Below are 18893 nucleotides of genomic sequence, written 5' to 3' on the forward strand. Positions count from 1 at the left end.
ACATTTATTTTTAAGGTTCGTTGTAAGATTTTAGGTTTGACATACGTAGTAATCTGTATGCTTACATTTAGGATGAACTATTTGAAATTGACAGTTTCAATTAAATAACAAGGTAAAAAAAAAGTCCACACTACTTCCTCTTTTAGATTTATTTAAACCAATATATATATACTATCTTTAAAAAAGGAATTTCTCTTCTCCAACTATTCTTGTTTTATATGTAAATGTGCTACATTTTTCATTTTTCAAATCTTACAATTTTAAAAGTTTCTATAAAAAGGCCCTATACTTTGTGCATATGCAATATTCACTTACCTGCATGTTATATAGGGGTTGCTTTGGCGCATCGACTTCCGTCAGCAGATGATGAGCTATGTCCCTTAACTCTAAAAGTCTACAGACAAGCTGAGGCTGCAGGAGTTCAGCCACTGATTTGGAGGATCTGGATATGCTGTGTAATCCTTGAATTAACGTTCCCCGGTTGATCTTCGCCAAAGCAATGGCCATTCTGATTTTTGATGTTTTCTGCATGGGTTCTCTTTTCTGGAAAATAAGCCTTTGAAAAGTGACTAATGTGTGATTCTCCAGAGAATTACTAACATTTACTTTAGGCAGAGACGACATACCACATAATTGTCTCTGGGTGTGGTCCCATGCATATTTATATCCAGTGTTTAATCATTATATCCCACCCTCTATACAACTCATTGATTGACCGCACCATGTATTTTAAATCTTTATATGAATATGTGAATTTTTTCCTTAGGATAACTATCCAGAATTTAAGTTACTATCATAAACATATAAATTTTTCACTTTTCTGTCTAGGTTTATTTTTTTACATTGATTTTTAAGAGCTTTTTTCAAAAATACACAATTCTTATTCAAATATTATTCACTGTTTAAATTATGCAACCAATAATTCTTATTCAAAGCTTGCAAATATTTTCCAAGATTACTTTCAAATTTTTAAATAATAAAATACAGCATACATACATAATGCATAAAACAAATACCCTATATACTAATCAACAAACTTAGGAAACTTTTACTTCTAAAAACTTTATAACTTCTGTGAGCATTCTGATAGAAAAAACCTTGTGATATTACCAAAACACATAAAATGTAGTTCTTTCTTTGCTCTACTAGAAAATAAACCACAGGGAAATTACTTACAATGTGGTCAGACTGTTCCAGGCAACAGGGAAGTATAGTTTTCATTATTCATTTAAATAATGTTATGGGCTTTTTTTTGGCATTTTAGTATAAGCAACTTAGAATCTCTATTTGTTGAGTCAAAATTTAAGTTTAAAACATATTTTAACTGCATTTTTGGTTCCACAATGAACATTATATACTTGTCTAAGAGCTATTACACTATATATTTAAGATGCCTCAAATTTTATTTCTAAGTAGTAACAATTTTATTATTGTTGCCTTTGCCCTCAAAGTTCAGTCTTTTCTTACTGCTCGGCATTTGCTGGAGATACACAAAACTGTTCTAGCCTATCAGTGAGGATGTATTTCGGCAGCATCTGGTGCCCCTGTTGTGTGGTTTAACCTGTTAACTCTACTGAAGGAGTCCCATTAGCTCACTGTGCTCTTCACCTCATTAGTCAATAGTAACAGAATGCAACCAAAACTGCAGGCTGCTGCAATTACTACACTTCTAAGACATTCTATTTATTTTTTTTTATAACACTTGTCCTAATTTTTCTGCTTTGGTCCTCCTCTTTCCAGTCCACCCCCCACATGTACAGTCAATACCCATACCACTGTCCATGTCCATGGGTCATTCATACATGTTCTTGACTAGTCCTTTCCCCTTCTTTCCAACATTACCCCCCTACCCCGTCTCCACTGGCCACCATCAGTCTGTTCCATGTTTTCATGCCTCTGGTTCTATTTTACTTGTTACTTTATTTAGTTCATTAGATACCTCTTAAAAGTGAGATCATATGGTATTTTTTTCACTGACTAGCTTATTTCACTTAGTAAAATACTCTCCAGTTTCATCCATGCTGTTGTGAAAAGTAGGAGCTCCTTCTTTCCTTCTGCTGTGTAGTATTCCATTGCATAAGTGTACCAGAGTTTTTTGATTCACTTATTTACTGATGGGCACTTAGGCTGTTTCCAGCACTTGGCTATTGTAAAGAACACTGCTATGAACATAGGGGTGCCTAAGTTCTTTTGAATTGGTGTTTCAGGATACTAAGGATATATTCCCAGCAGTGGAATCACGGGGTCAAAAGGCCATTCCATTTTTAGTTTTTTGAGGAAATTTCATAGTGCTTTCTAGAGTGGCTACACTGATATGCATTCCTACCAACAGTGCAAAAGGGTTCCCTTTTCTCAACATCCTCACCAGCACTTGTTGGTTTTGAATCATTGAGGTTGGCCATTCTGACAGGAGTGAGATCTCCTCATGGTTTTAATTTGCATCTCTCTGATGACTAGTGATGTTGAGCATCTTTCCCTATATCTATGGGCCCTCTTGTATGTCCTCCTTGGAGGAGTGTCTGTTCATGTCCCTTGCTCATTTTTAATTGGATTATTTGTCTTCCTGGTGTTGAGTCATATGAGTTCTTTATATGTTTTGGAGATTAAACCCTTGTCTGCTGTCTCATTGGCAAATATATTTTCCCATACAGTCAGTTCCATTTTCATTTGATGATTGTTTCTTTAGCTGTGCAGAAGCTTTTTAATTTGAGGTAGTCCCATTTATTTTTTCTTTACTTCCCTTGCCATAGGAGGTATGTCAGCAAAAATATTGCTACATGGGATACCTGAATTTTTTTATTTATTTATTTATTTTTAGACAGAAGGGAAGGCAGGGAGAGAAACATCAGTGTGTGGTTGCCTTTCACATGCTCCCAACTGAGCCCTGGCCTGCAACCCAGGCAGGTGCCCTGACTAGGAATACAACCTGGGACTTTTTGGTTTGCTGGCCAGCACTCAATCCACTGAGCCACAGAAGCCAGGACTGGATATCTGAAATTTTACTGCCTCATTTTTCTGCTGGGGCTTTTATGGTATTTAAGTCTTTTATCTTTTTTAGTTTATTCTGGCGTATGATATAACTTACTGGTCTAGTTTCATTTTTTTTGCATGTATCAGTTCAGTTCTCCCAACACCATTTATTGAGAGGCTGTTTTTATTCCATTATATGCTTATGTCACCTTTGTCAAATATTTATTGATCATAGACACATGAGTTTATTTCTGGGCTCTCTATTCTGTTCCATTGATTTATGTGTCTGTTCTTATGCCAGTACCACACTGTTTTGACTATAGTGGCCTTGTAATATAGTTTTACATCAGGTACTGTGATCCCCCCAAGCTTTTTCTACTCTCTCAAGATTGCTGAAGCTATTCGGAGTCTTTTTTGGTTCCATATAAACTTTTGGCATATTTGTACTAGATCAGTGAAATATGTAATTGGTATTTTAATTGGAATTGTGTTATATCTATAGATTGTTTTGGGTAGTCTGGACATTTTAATGATGTTAATTCTTTTACTCCATGAACACAGTTCATGCTTCCATTCATATGCTTCGTTTATCTTCCTCAATTTCTTTCTTCAGTGTTCTATAATTTTCCTAGTACAGGTGTTTTATATCCTTAGTTAAATTTATTTCTAGGCACTTTATTTTTCTTGTTGCTATATAGCAAGTGGGATTCGTTTTTTTAGTTTCTCTTTCTTTTAGTACATTTGGTATACAAAACTGGTATTGATTTCTGAATATTGACTTTGTATTGTACTACTCTGGCAAATTACTTATTAGGTTGAGTAGTTTTCTGGTGGAGACTATAGGGTTTTCTATGTAAACCATCATGTCATCTGTAAATAATGACAGTTTTGTTTCCTCCTTTCCAATTTGGTTGCCTTTTATTTCTTCTTGTCTAATTGCTGTGGCTAGAACTTCTAGTACTATGTTGAATAAGAGTGGTAAAAGTGGACACCCTTCTCTTGTTCCTGATTTTAAGGAAAAAGTTTTTTGTTTTGGCCCATTGAGTATGATGTTGGCAGTAGCCTGCTTTGCTGTTTTTATCATAAATTGGTACTGGATTTTATCAAGTGCTTTTTTAGTATCTATGGATATGATCATGTGGTTTTTGTCCTTCATTTTGTTTATGTGTTATGTTTATTGATTTGCAAATATTGTACCATCCTTGCATCCTTGAGATAAATCCCACTTGATCAAAGTATATGATCTTCTTCATATATAGCTTGGTCTGGATTGCCAATATTTTGTTGAGAATCTTAGTATCTATGTTCATCAGAGGTATTGGCCTGTAATTTTCTTTCTTTGTTGTGTCTTTACCTGGGTTTGGAATTAGGATAATACTGGACTCATAAAAAAGTTTTGGAGTCTTTCTTCTCCTTGAATTTTTTGGAATAGTTTAAGAAGTTCTTCAATAGTTCTTCCTTGAATGTTTGGTGAAATTTGCCTGGAAGCCATCTGGCCCAGGGCTTTTGTGTGCTGGGAGGGTTTTTTATTATTACTGCTTCAATTTCACTAGTTGTTATCAGTCTATTTAGGCTTTCTGCTTTGTCTTGTTTCAGTTTTGGAAGATTGTATGTTTCTAGAAATTTATCCATTTTGCCCAGGCTGTCCAATTTCTTACTATGTTCATAGTAATTTCTTACAATCCTTTGCATTTCTGTGATATCAGTGTTAGTCTTCTATCATTTTTTATTTTATTTATTTTAGTCCTCTCTGTTTTTTCTTGATGAGTGTGGTTAAAGGTTTGTCAATTTTGTTTATCTTTTCCTAGAACCAGCTCCTGGATTCATTCATCATTTGATCAATGTCTCCATGTCATTTTAGTCTCTATGTCATTTGTTTCTGCTCTGACCTTATTTCCTTCCTTCTACTTGCTCTGGGCTTTGTTTGTTGTTGTTCCTCTAGTTCTTTTAGATGTAGGGTTAGGTTGTTTATTTGAGATTTTTCTATCTTCTTTAGGCAGGCCTGTATTGCTATGAACTTCCTCTCAGGACTCCCTTTGCTGTGTCCCATAGGTTTTAGGTTGTTTTGCGTTCATTTTCATTTGTTTCCAGGTACTTTTTGATCTCTTCCTTGATCTCATTGTTATCCCATTCATTATTTAATAGAATGTTATTTAGTCTCCATGTATTTGTATGTTTTTGAGTTTTTTTCCTTGAGGTTGGTTTCTAGTTTCAAGACACTGTGATCCAAGAAGATGCTTGATATGATTTCAATTTTCTTGAGTCTTTTGAGGCTTGTTTTCTGCCCTACCATGTGGTCTATCTTTGAAAATTATCTATATGTATTTGAAAGAATATAGATTTTGCTTCTTTGGGGTGAAATATCCTGTAAATATAAATTAAGTTCATTTGATCTAGGGTGTTATTCAATACCTCAGTATCCTTATAGATTTTTTTGTTTGGATGATCTATCTGTTGTTGACAATGGGGTGTTAAAATCCCCTATGATGACTGTATTACTGTCAATCTCCTTCTTAAAGTCCTCCAAGATTTTCCTTACATATTTATATCTCCTATGTTGGATGCATATATGAAGCCTGTTCAGAAAGTGTCCAGCCATATAATATGAAAAATAAAAACATTTACTGAAGAAGATACAAGATATAAGAAACAATGTACATAGAACAATGATACCTCAGTCCCCTTCATTATAGACACCTTGGGACCTCACACAGTCCTCCCAATCACAATCAGCTGAGCCATCATATTTTCCTGAATCTCATCAGTGGTCTGAAATCTCTTCTCTTTCAAAGAGGATTTTAGTTTGGGGAAAAGCCTGAAGTTGCAGGGTGCCAAATCTGGGCCATAGGGGGCATGAGTCACCTGAGTGATTTGATGTTTCAACAAAAACCTCTGCATAAGACATGATACTTGAGCAGGTGGGTTGTTATGATGGAGCTGTCAATCACCAGTTGCCCATAGCTGCAGCCTTCTGAATCACTGGAATAGTTTCCAAGGAGGAATGTTCAAGCTTATTGCAAAATTTGATGCAGATTTGTTGCTCTACTCATTCAGTCATTTTGAATGTGACAGCCACACAATACACATGCTCACTGGATGGTGTCTACCACCCCCACTCACTAGTACAGTGTAGTTGTCATTGTTCATGCATGTGCATTCCAGTCCACTCTCCTCAGCTTCCAGGTTACATCATTGTCACTCAAACTCTTCATTATATTAACAATAGCTGGAATGTTTTTGGACAGACCTCATATGTTTTCAAGAATTATATCCTCTTCTTGCACTATTCCTTTCCATATGATATAGTGACCTTCTTTGTCTCTTGTTATGGCCTTTGTTTTGAAGTCTATTTTATCTAAGTATTGCTGCCCCAGCTTTTTTTTTCATGTCAATTTGCCAAGCCATTTCAGAACACAGCAATCCTTACAAGTAGTTATATGGTAGCAAAATAACACGAGGTACAATCACCTGATATTATCATCTACTCTGGCTGCAAGCACACCCACACTGGGGGAGAGAAAGCACATTGTCTGCAGTAACCAAAGCTCCTGCACATACAGATTCGATTTCTTTTGTGACCTTATGCTTTGCTGCAGTCAGGGCCCCGGGCAGGCCACCCCAAAATATGCCACAATGGCATATTGTTTATTTTAAATTGAAGTTACTTAAGAAACAGCTAATGCAAGAACTATGACCTCTCTTTCTCTCTCTGTGTGTTCGCCTAAAAGCAGGAGATAAATCTCTAATGTGAAAGGTCTATCCCTGCACCTAGAGTCTAATGAGAAACATTCTTATCAGCATGGTTAGGGAATTCAGGGCTGAGAAATGTGCATTAACAAACTTTGTCATTTTTTCTTTGTACTAATTAACTACTCAGGCCTGAACTTCAGTTAGATTCCTAATAAGCACCCAAATCTAAGTTCCTTTATCCTGTTAATTCTTCACAAATCTATTGTTTGTCTAAAAGGTGTAAAAAGCTACCTGTATCAGTCATTTCTCTGAGTATCATGTATGATCTGTATGCATGCATTAACTGGTTTTTCTCCTGTTAATCTGGTTTCGTGCCAATTTTATTATTAGTCCCATCATAAGAACTGGAGAGCAGCAAAGGAAGGAATTTCTCTTCCCCCACACTGCTCTGACTCTTCCTCCCAACTCCTCCTCAAGGTGAAGCAGCTAGAGTAAGTTTAGGTTTGCTTCTTATTACAATTAACTGTGCCTTCTCTCATTACAATTCATAACCATAAGGTGAGGGCCACAGTGCGAAGGCAAATGGGCTGGGATGTGCGCAGTCCCACCTCTCCTGAAACCGCCCTCCGTGGTCATTCAGTGTGGTTTCTCCCTGAAGGAGCCCTTCAGGCTTGCAGTTGTAAAATATCAATGCTCCGCAGTTTTCCTCTCCTCGTTTTATACGTTTCTTTGCAAGATCTTGGTGATCTTTACATGTGGGCCTATATTTGCTAGCCAATGTGTATTTCTAGGAACCAATCTTGATTAACTCACCCAAACACTGTACTAGATTGATCCATTCAACTTCCTTCTCTTTTATAAAATTATCTTTCTAAATTTTAATCTCTGTAGAAAAATTAACTTATTTGTAATTGTAATCTGTTAATCAAAACTCTCCTATAAAGTTCACATAATTTATGTTGAGCAAAATATAGCATTTATTACACACAATATTTTAAAAAAATTGAAGTGTACGTTACACTGATGCTTTAGTGCACTTTTTATTAGCTTTCTCATTTTAGTATCATCATGAATTTGTGGCTTTTTCCAACAGACTTACCTATCCTTTTTTATTTTTATTAAAGGGAGGGAGAAAAAAAGAAAGAGAAATATCAATGTGTGGTTGCCTCTCATGCAACCCACCAACTAGGGACCTGGCCTGCAACCCAGGCATGTGCCCTGACTGGGGAATCAAACCAGTGTCCCTCTGGTTCACAGGCCAGCGCCCAATCCACTGAACTGCACCAACCAGGGCTTACCTGTTCTTAATTATCTGCATTTGACATGTATAATGCACACCATGTTTTGGAAAAAAGTCTTTCATTTTAATTTTTTAATTCAATTTTTTTATTTATATATCAAACCAATTATCATATTTCAGGGTATTATTTTCCATACAGATATTGTTACTGCTTTGTAGAGTTACCCTTTCAATGCATAAGCATAAATAAGAGCATTAAAAGCATTTATATAGATACAGAATTAGTACTACCTATGTATAATGTGCATCCTTATTTTTCCCTCAAAAATTTTGGCAAAAAAGTGCATTTTACAGGGCAAAATACAGTACTATCTTCCTTATTTCCTTTAATGGTCATATGTTACAATTTAATGACTGTGCTTCCTTTCAGAGTTTTTAAAGCTTTCTCTTCTTTTTCATACTTTCTTAGATACCTCTGAAAGAATCACTTCTGGTAAAATGGTTTAACTACCTTCACTTTCCCTGCAATTAAACATGGAATCAATTTATTCCCAAGAAGACTGTTACTGCTCTTAAGAATAGTATTAGAAACCAAACAGCAGAACAGGGGTGCAAGCTCAGGGGTTCTCCTGTCCCTGGGAACATGGAAGTGACAGCAGAGGACAGGCTACTCATCATGTTTTTCATACCATAAGACATACCTAGGTTTAGAGGAGGAAAATAGGAAAAAAAGTTTTGAAGCAAAAAATGTGGTAAAAAAAGGTGCATCTTATAGTCCAACAATATGATATATTCTTTTAGTGCAGAATGAGACATTCTTCTTTAAAAAAAAAAAAAACAGTCACCAGTTTAAGTTGATGAGTCCAATTAGTTACTTTTAAAATTAGCTCCAATAGAAAAAAATTTTAAATAAAATGTTTTCCCCTTTTATTGACCTATCAACTTTTTACTTTTCTGTGTTATCTATGCTATGTATTTTCTAACCAAACAGTGTGTGTAAATGTAAATTTACACACAATTTAACTCCAAATTGAGAAGTCCTCATTTCTTTTCCCTGTGTATATTTATTATTTTTTTACTCTCGGCTTAATTAAGCATCCTCAGATTGTCTATAAAGTACGCAAGTTTAGGTGATTCTTCTTGTCATCATTATCTTCATCCGACCGCATCACCACATGTCAGCCCCCAGCACTACCAACACCTCAGAGACACACAAAGGTACTCAGACCATTTACCAAAAGAAACTAGCACCAGTTAATCAGATTGGTTCAAGAATCCTGCTCCAGATTTCTCTATTTGAGCTCCATTCTTTCAACATAGAATGCTTTCCCTTTTCATTTTTTTCTACAGTCATTCCCATTTCTCTATCATCAGCAGTTTTAATGCTGAACTCCAATTTCTATTACATCAGCTTACTACCCTACATCTGTAAAGCGAGCCTGTCAGCAAATCCTATTCAATTTTTTTCTCTGAATAGCCCCAGAATGTGAGCCCTTCTCACTGTCCCGGTATCAATACCCAGTTCATTTTATTTATATATCACCATCATCTCTTCTCCAGACTAGTAAATTAGCCTCCTCAGTAGTCTTCCTGCTTCTGCTCTTGCCTGTTTTCATTCTTTTCCTCAACACAGCAGCCAGAGAGCTACAGTGAAAGCTAATGTTAGAGCACATCTTGCTTTTCTGCCTAACTGCTTCAGCGGCTTCTGGTGCACTCAGTGGAAACGCCAAAGCACGTACAGTGGTCTGCAAGGCCCGACAAAGGTGGTCTCTTTACCTCTCCGACCTCTTCTTCTTTCGACCTCCCCTTCCCCCCTCACTGCCTGTGGAACGTGTTAGGTATGCTCCCACCCTCAGGGACTTTGCACTAGTTGTGCACTTAATCCCTGAAGGGTACCAAGGTTCTTTTCCTCACTCGCTTCAGGTCTTAATTCAAAAATCACTTTCTCACTAAGATCCATGAAGGTCTTAACCATCAATTGTTCTCCCTATCCCTACCCCTACTTTATATCCTTTCTCTGCTGTATTTTTTCTGTCCCTCAAGACCTACCATTAACATATATTTTTCCTTGTTTAGTTTTTTTGCTTGACTAAAATTTATGTTCTGTGATACTGTTTTATGTCCATTTGGGCTTGCCGGTCTTTTACCTGTGCCTACAGCAGTGCTGACACAGCAGGTGCTCTATAAATGCAAGTTAAAATGCATGGGGTATCAGAGAAAGTATAACGAGGTAATATGAAAAATATCAGGCCAATATACCAAATATTAAACTAGAAACCAATGAGAAAAATTTCAGTGCACAATTCACTTTGTAACTTTCACAACGATAATCGTCCCCACAAGGAACAACTCACCAAAGATATAAATATTATTGAATTATAGAACATTTTGGTTACAGTCCTACTCTCCTTATATTTAGAGACCTTAATACCAATATAAGTAATTTCCAGGTGTTATTCATGCATCTCTAGTAGTTTTTGTCTCACTTTTTTTAAAGCAAAGGGAATTCAGAAAAAGTACATCTACAGAAGAAAATTCCAAATTTTGCATGGATTCTAGTATGTTCTGTCTATAAGTCCCAATTCTTTAGCATATAGTTAAGTGCAAAATAATTACAAAATAAAACATATAGTTATATTTCATAATTATGTCACAAATATTAACCTTATTTATCACAAAAGATTTTTCTCATGCAAGTAAAGATCATCTGGATTAAAAAATTTTAATTCTCCAATTGTAGTACACATTTTTCACATGTTCAAACTTAAAGGTTTACTATTTTAAGTCCTTATATCCTCATAAGGAAATCATCTACAATTTGCAAGTGTAAATCTTAAAAACTCACTTATTACTGAAGGAAGTAGATGCTGAAGGTATGGAGGTCTGGGCTGATTGGGAGGGAGGAATGGAGTATACAGGACCTCAGGACCCACAACCTCAAGCCAAGATTCTAAAATTAACTTTACCCAGCCCCAGAAAAAAAGTTTCCTTCAAAATCTTTAGTCATGAAGAACTATGTAGTAGAAACTATTAGCCTTGTAGATTCCTCTGTAAAAAAAAACTCCACTATCATTCCCATCAAATCTTTTTTTTGCAAGACAGCCTTTTCTCAAATAAATACCTAAAATGATCATTTAAAAAATATTTAAATACTACTCACATAATCTAGAGTTTTGAAATACAATCCAGTTAATAAAGGCCCCTAAGCATTCTTAAAACCATTCCTTTCGGTGTGTTTGGAAACTAAGGAGCATCGTGGAAATAACGACATTTGAAGCATTCACAATCTGACCTTTTAAAAATAATCAAGTTCACAATGAAGTATTAGTATTGTTTTCTGGATAATTCACTTTTGAAGAGCAAATAATTTCAATGTGTTATCTTATCCCCTAACTACTTAGCTTCCCTGCCAATCTCAGCAACACATTCTTCACAGTAAATGGCAGAAGAACAATGTTACATGTTTTGAAAATGCTCAATGAAGAACATTTAACTCTATTTATATTCTTCTCCGAGTGGGGTAAGGTTCTTATAAGTAAATGATCTCAATGGTTTGGAAATAGGAAGTCAGGGTTCTTTCTCTGAAAATCAGAATTCCAGCCTCTCTAGCCAGAAAGCGTGCTTCAGTGTCCAGCCTCTCTAGCCAGAAAGGCTGTCTTGCAGAAAAAGCGTCTCTAGTGATAACGAGGCTATGCAGAGGGCAGGAGGAGAGGAAGGATGCTGTGAAGAGACCTGCAACTTCTTTGATTATCTAAAATCCCTGTTTCTCTGTTATTGGCAATGGTGGGAGAATCACACCTGAAAGAGGCAATGGGGCTTCCCTGGTCTGTCTCTGGCTTCCCAGGATTCACTGAGGCTCTCACAATAATTACTGCCACCACTGTGCCAGCCTCACCCATGTGACATCCCAGACCAGGCATGGTCCCCTGTCCATCTTCTTCCTTTATACTCCAGAGCACGGTCCCCCCACTTCCCAAATAACTCTCTTCTGTTTCAGAAGAAGTTATACCAAGACTAGGGGAATGCAAAGAGGGGAAGCAAGGCACTAAGGCTAAGGCATGGTATTACAAAAGCCCATCTGCCCTCTGGAGATTTTAAGATGTGCTCCACCCCACTTAGACTACCACCATCTGGATGCCATCTTACCATTGTGCGTCCAGGTAACGCTGCTTCAGTGTCCCTGTCCTAGAGTCTGGGCTGAGACCTGAGGACATACTGTTTCATAGTTTTGGGCCTGGCACTGCTTCCTTTGGAGTATTCTTCTCTCCTCCTACCCCATACCTTCTCCCTTTCTTTACCTTTAAAACCCCTATTTGTCCTTTGAAACTCAATATAAGCACCCTTCCTTCATGAAGCCCTCTCTGACCGTCCTAAGTGAAGTGACTCATTCCTCTAAACTGGATACACCTCTCACCATATTCTAGTGCAATTACTTGTTTATAACTTTGTCTCCATTAAATTAAATTCAGTGACTGAAAGAATCCTATCACGTGTAGCTCCATCTTCCCTCTCCCCAGGCCCATGCAATAGTAAAGCATTTAGTTAACATCTGATGCCTGGTGTTTGGGTGAATGGTTAAAGGCAGCTCTAATACCTCTTTCTCTGGAATAAAATATATAGACTTTGCCATTACTGCTATCAGAGTGTTTTTTGTTGTTGACTGTGTTGCAAGTGTTGACTGTGTTTCTCATGCCTGACATTGCCAACAGCTGATTTCTGGGTGAGCAGATTGTTACTGAACCATGTAACTTTACAATGTATTCCATTCCGACTGTGGGCAGAATGACTGAAATAACACCTTTCCTTTAAGAGGTGTGTACTTTTGAGTAAAGTAGGTCACATGTGCCCCCTAAACATGGTGTTACTTTTTCCCAACCATATATATCTTCAAAATTTCTCCCTACCCCCTTTTCTAATCCCACTATTTTATATTTCAAATCCTTTTTTGGAACAGATGTTTAAAACATATACATATATACTTTGTTAAACTTATATCACTATTTTCTTTCCACATAAAACACACACTCAAACAGGACTCATCTTTCTATTGTTATAATGTATGTGTTATTTTTTCCGCTTATTTTATTACCAGATATTTTCATTAAAGTATATCTAGGTATTTTTCTGAGTTTTCATTGTCTGAAGTAAACTACATTGCAATTGGGCTATAAGAGAGTTCTAGATTTTCAATCTAATGATATGGAGTCTGTCTTTAAACTTAATTATCTGTCTACAGAACTTCTTTGTCTCCCATCTCCCTCAATGAGTAGGAGTTGAAATTTGTTTTTTTTTTTTAAGTAAAATTGTTTTCCTAATCTTCAAACACTGATCTCAAAATCAAGCATTAAATAATTGGTATGATACTAAAAATACAATATACTTTTACAATTCTGTTCAGTTATGAAATCACATTACCTGATTAGACTTTGATAACCTTAGGATGGTAGGGAACTCATCTTTAAACTCATCGATAAGGTCCATGACTGTTTTCTGGATCCCCTCGACTAAGACAAAAAGAAGTTAGAGGGGAAAAGGAGCTTTAAAAACATCCCCTGACCATGACTCAAAAGAATATGGAACACTGTGCCCATGGCCTAGGGGGATGGAAAACCAAGCAAATCCTACGGGACTTTATTCCCAACTTCCCACACCCACACCCCCTTTACAACAAGATTGCGTGTACTTCTTCCAGAAAAGTTCTTCAACACCTGCCCACATATCCACCCAACAGGTTTGATTGGCATGGCGAGTTCTTGCTCGGGCTCCTAGTGCTGGGCAAGCTTGTCCTCCACCATCGGTGAGCAGTGAGGGCAGCCTTGTGCTCAGGAAAGCGGGGCAAGGGCAGAGCCCCAGCTCGCTGCCGGAATGCTTTGTGAGTGCACAATAGGCCTCTGAGAACTTGTTACGGAATCTTCTGAAATTACTCTGGCAATGAGAAGAGAGTTTGTTTGGAGGCACAAGGGGAGGAGACAGAGGATTGAAAAATGAACCGCACTAAGGAGTTCTACAATATAAATTAAATTTTGTTCCAATTTCTGCAATGATACCTCAATTAATGGACCCTCTGAGAACAAAGCTCCCTCTGAAACGAGTTGGCACATGCTCTGAAAGAAATGCTTCACGTACGATGCCAAGTGGACAAAAAACACCAGCAGAAATTCAGAGAGACTTCTGAACAGATTGTTTTTCCTTACCCAGATGAGGGCCACTGTGTCCAGTCCTGGCAACATTATGATGTACTTGGTTGGTCTCATTTAAAATCTCTTCAGCCTTTCCCCTCCTACTACTCTCCCACTTCAGATGACCATTATCTCCCTGTTAACAAACCTGGGAAGAACTACCTGTCAACTATAATTTAGTTTGGATTTGAGGTGGTTAATTCAAATCCCATTGTAACTTGAAGTCTTTATATTTAATTGCAGCTAAATGGCTTTCTTCAGCAAGCATCAAGTGGCCGCTGGATGTCTATTGGTGGGAACTGTTTGGAAAAGAGAAATGTCATCAGAAGACTCCTCTGCCACGTGGAGGTAGACAGATTTCCAGCTTTCACGTCATCCTTAGTCCTGAGAACACTCCCCCACCAAACCCCAACCACCTGTTCTGATTTTAACCTGCCTTCCTCCATCAGGACACTTAACATTTGGAAAGCACAGTCAGTGCCTGAGAGAATATCTAATTAAGCAATGGTGAACACAAAAACTGGGAGTGTATAAGGAAATGCGAAGTGAAGTAAGCCAGGCAGTGAAAGACAAACACCATATGATGCCACCTATAAGTGGAACCTGATCAACAAAATAAACGAGCAAGCAAAATATGACCATAGACATTGAAATAAAGAACAAACTAACTAGAGGGGAGGTGGGAGGAGACAATGGGTAAAAAGGGGGGAGGGTCATCAAGGAACACGTATGTAGCAAGGACCCAAGGACAGAGCCAAAGGAGAAAAGGAGTAAGGGCCACGCAGGGGAAAGTGGTGGCAGAAAAATGGAGACAACTGTACATTGCTAACCAACAATGAAAAAAGAAAATAAATAAATAAATAAATAAATAAATAATAAATGAAAGTGAAACCTTTTATTTGTCCTATCAAGACACTTGGCCATCAGAGTCTACCTCAGAGCAACATCTGGTAGTAAGTACCTTCTCTGACCCAGCTTCTTCCCTGTTCCCTGTCCCCCTCTCTCTCCTAGTTCTTTTCATCCTTGTGCTCACCACCCAGTGTCCTAGGCCCCAGCTGGCTTCTCTGTTTTCATCAGCTCTCACCCTCATAGGCATTCTATAAATGATAAACCTACAAGAAGAACATTTCCCATCCTAATATTTCCCACGATTTAAGCACAACCTGACTCTGTGGTGTGCTAACAAAGTCCTTTTTGCCTTTTCTTTCTTGATGACCCTGGTGAAAAACGACTGGTGGTTACAAAGTTTAGAAAACCCTACCCTGCACCCTGCCACATGTATATTTGTGACCATTTATAATAATATTTTGGTTTTTATATAATTATTTATATTCATATCCCGATGCATCTTTAGTTATTTCACATAAAGTTAGATGAAATGTCAATGACTACCTTTTAAAATTATTTATTGTTAATTTTTAAACCGTAAAATAGGGTACTTTATACTTATAAAATAAATTCTAATAAGAATTTGAAGCAGTTTGTAGGGAAGTAGGATGTTTGTAAGTTGAATCATTTGAAATGTACTAGAAAAATAGTCTTCAAAAGTAACCCTAGATAAAATTCTTCTGCAAGGTAAATAATCATCTTTTTAAACCAAAAGTAAATTCCTGCTACATAGCTTGTAAATACAGCTTTCTCAAAGATGTTTCAAAACATTCATATTAATACATTTTGTTTCTTCTTAAAAATTCTTTAATAACTATATTCTATAATTTCAGTTTTATACCATTAATATGTAGTAGGCCTGGAAATCTTCAAATAGTTATACTAAAGTGACAATCTGGACAGGGGACAGAGTTAGCAACATTGGAATTGTTACCCGAGTTGGGAATTGCCAACATTTGGTTGAATGGTGGGAAGTTAAGAAGGTCAGACATCTTTATCAGCTGTTCTACCCACCACAATATAACCTCCATGGGTCCAGAGACTCTGCTCCGCTCAAGGCTATATCCCCAATAGCCAGTGCTTTTACAATTTCACATATGACAATAAACATTTCCTGAATGAATATCATCACATTTGTTACTTATGTCTCACAGATTGAAATACTTTATCATTAACGAATTCATCTTGGAGTGAATCAACTGATCTACAAATGCAGAACTCATAAGACATATTCATATACATATCTGCACATGTAAAGTTTATCAAAATTAGGGAAGAAAACTTTTCCTCCCCACATATGAAACACTGCATTTTAATCTATTTTTGCCCATCATAGTGAATCCTAGCCCACATGACATGTCCCAATTAACTGAATTAATTAAATCAAGATGAGCTAAATAAAAACTTCAAAAGAGACACAATGCAAACATTTGTCTTTGCTTTCCCCGTTTGCCTTTTCTGGCAAATAATACTGACTATATTAATTGTAGACAATCTATTATTCTATTTATCTGAGAATAGAAAATAAAAGTGTAGCAAATTAGTGGCATTAGTATTGATAAATGTGTGAGTAAAGTTAAAATACATACTACAGTAAATATAAAAAATGTACATGTAAAACATTTCAAAATATTTATTTTTAGACTAGGATCCCTAAAACTGAAGAGAAATTGAATATAGCAGTATATCAAATCAGTTATAACAACAAAAAATTATTGATTTCAAGTGACTTTAGAACATAGTTCAGAGGATTCTAAAGGAAAAAAGACACTAAAAAGATATTTTGAATTTCAATCAGTCATTTTCTTGGTAGTATTAATATTGGTTTTATTTGAAATTATTTTCCTCATAGTACAGAATAAAAACACTTTTGGATTAACAATGTTAGGAACTACTGAAGGAGGAGGGAGAGAACTGGGGAAAGAAGGGAAAGGTCATCAAGGAACACGTATGAAGGACCCATGGACAAGGACAAAGGGGTGTAAGGTTGAGGGTGGGAGTTGGGGTGGATGGAGCAGGGGGAGTGGAAGGGGGAAAATGAAGACAACTGTATTCAAACAACAATAAAACAAATGATAAAAAATTAAGAAGCTACCAGGACTGACTGGAAAAAAAAAAACACACTTGGAAAGTTCTGTGTGAGTTCAGATTAAGATCCATACAAATAAATATCTTTCCTTGACAATTGCTACTAATAAAATGGTATACATGCCTTAGAAAACAAAAAAAAAACCCCAAAACCAAAACAATGTTAGGAATTAAGAACTTCAGTAAAAGAGAAGAAGAGACCTAATTAGTAAATCAAAGAACAAAGTAAAACATTGTTGAAAATATCATCATGAATGGATGATTTATAAATATATATATTTTTTCTGGCTGTACAGACTTAAATGGCTAGAATCATTGCCAACTCAGTAGGAAAGTGCATCCACCACTAGTACCTAGATTCTGGACTGTAATATTATCCCCACTACAATGAACCAGGACTCCTTGAAAAAAAATAGCTTATATTAGGCAGAAGTGAACGGGGGAGATCTCGGGCCAGAAAGGCCAAAAGTTTTTGAAGATTAATGGAATCCTATTAAAAGGACCCAGGGGTGCAGAGTGGAGGGGAATGAAGGGGGGAAACAGAACAACTGTAATGGCATAATCAATAAAGTAAAAAAAATGGAAAAAAATAAAGAAAAATGAAAAATAAAAGGACCCAGAGCCAGCTTGAAGGGGCTTCTACTGGCCTCCAATGTGGTAATTTGGGCTTTACAATGGAAGGATCAGGCCATCACCATGCTAATCCCCTAGTCAATACAGCATCACTAATTATGGAACAAACAAATATTATGTGTCTCCTAATATAACGCAATATGAACATATCACCTATGATCTATCCTAGCCCAAAAATGTCTCACTTGACCTAACTTTTAGATTTATCTTTCAGTTTCTCAGAAACACAGGAGACAAACAACCTAATTCAGTGTTTCTCAATCTGAAGTAAAACCAATACTTTTGTGAACTGTCTGAAAAAAAAATAAATGTATATAAAACTATAAAGGCAACTTTTTGTTTACTTTTAAGTATTTATAGAGTCAAATAAAAGTATTTTCTCTTTTTAAAGCTTCTGGTTTTTTTGTTAAAAAAGTTTTCCCAGAAATGTGTAATCCCCTAAATATTCTTCTGTTTTCTTTCTTTAAAAATTAACTGGTGGAAGATGATTTGACTTAGGATAGTGAGCACACAAAGCAATACACAGATCATAGATCACAGACATGTATGCTTGAAACTTCTATGATCTTATTAACCAATGTCACCCCAATAAATTTTATAAGAAAGAAAAAATGTAATTTATCATTTAAAAATTTTCAATTTACCTCTCCATTCTTAATAGGCTGTTATTTTCTTCTATCTGAATATCTAATGGTTTTAGTACCACTAATTAAATAAGCTATTGTTTTCTCATTGATATGAAATGACACTTTTATTATATGCACACACAGAGAAAGATATTGAGAGCTATTTCTGACCTTTCTATTCTGCCCCACTGATCTATTTGTCTACTCTGTGTCATTACAATACTGATGAGTACAGTGGCTTTACAGTACGCTTTCTTTTCTGTGAAGTCCCTGCCACTCTTCCTTTTCATCATATCACGTCTAGTAGTGTGCTTCCAACCCCACAACCCATCCCACTAATCTTAGTTTTCTCCACTCATCTCTTGGATTTCAGCATCATTTGGGGTGGAAATGATCATTTTATTGCTTCTTTTTTTATTTCCATGCCAATTATTTTGTTGTTGTATTTAGCTGCATTCACGAAGACTTTAAACCAGAGCTGAATAATAATGAACACAGCAGGAATGCCTATGTTGCTCCTGTTTTCAGTTAAAATGGTTTCAATGTTTTACTGCTTACCAAAAACTAATGGCAAGTCTT

At 36.4% G+C, this 18893-nt stretch overlaps 2 protein-coding genes across 4 annotated transcripts in view; one reads left to right on the forward strand and one right to left on the reverse strand.

Moving 5' to 3' along the window:
* Nucleotides 1–13750, reverse strand: part of SPATA9 (spermatogenesis associated 9) — a 29778-nt gene extending 16028 nt beyond the window's left edge. The window contains exons 1-3 of the mRNA XM_037153830.2: nucleotides 13584–13750; nucleotides 13316–13404; nucleotides 316–543 (exon numbers count right to left, since the gene is read on the reverse strand). Of these exons, the coding sequence (XP_037009725.2) occupies nucleotides 316–543; nucleotides 13316–13404; nucleotides 13584–13644 (378 nt within the window). The 5' untranslated portion in view covers nucleotides 13645–13750. The remainder of the gene's footprint in view (nucleotides 1–315; nucleotides 544–13315; nucleotides 13405–13583) is intronic.
* Nucleotides 1–14917, forward strand: part of RFESD (Rieske Fe-S domain containing) — a 42674-nt gene extending 27757 nt beyond the window's left edge. For all 3 annotated transcript variants that reach the window (XM_053663572.1, XM_053663571.1, XM_037153829.2), the window contains one exon: nucleotides 14323–14917. In XM_053663572.1, the coding sequence (XP_053519547.1) occupies nucleotides 14323–14580 (258 nt within the window). In that variant the 3' untranslated portion in view covers nucleotides 14581–14917. The remainder of the gene's footprint in view (nucleotides 1–14322) is intronic.
* Nucleotides 14918–18893: the final 3976 nt, after the last annotated feature.

Source organism: Artibeus jamaicensis, unplaced genomic scaffold (genome assembly GCF_021234435.1).
Source record: "Artibeus jamaicensis isolate MK-2021 breed Jamaican fruit bat unplaced genomic scaffold, CSHL_Jam_final contig_3214, whole genome shotgun sequence".
NCBI classification, from domain to species: Eukaryota; Metazoa; Chordata; class Mammalia; order Chiroptera; family Phyllostomidae; genus Artibeus; species Artibeus jamaicensis.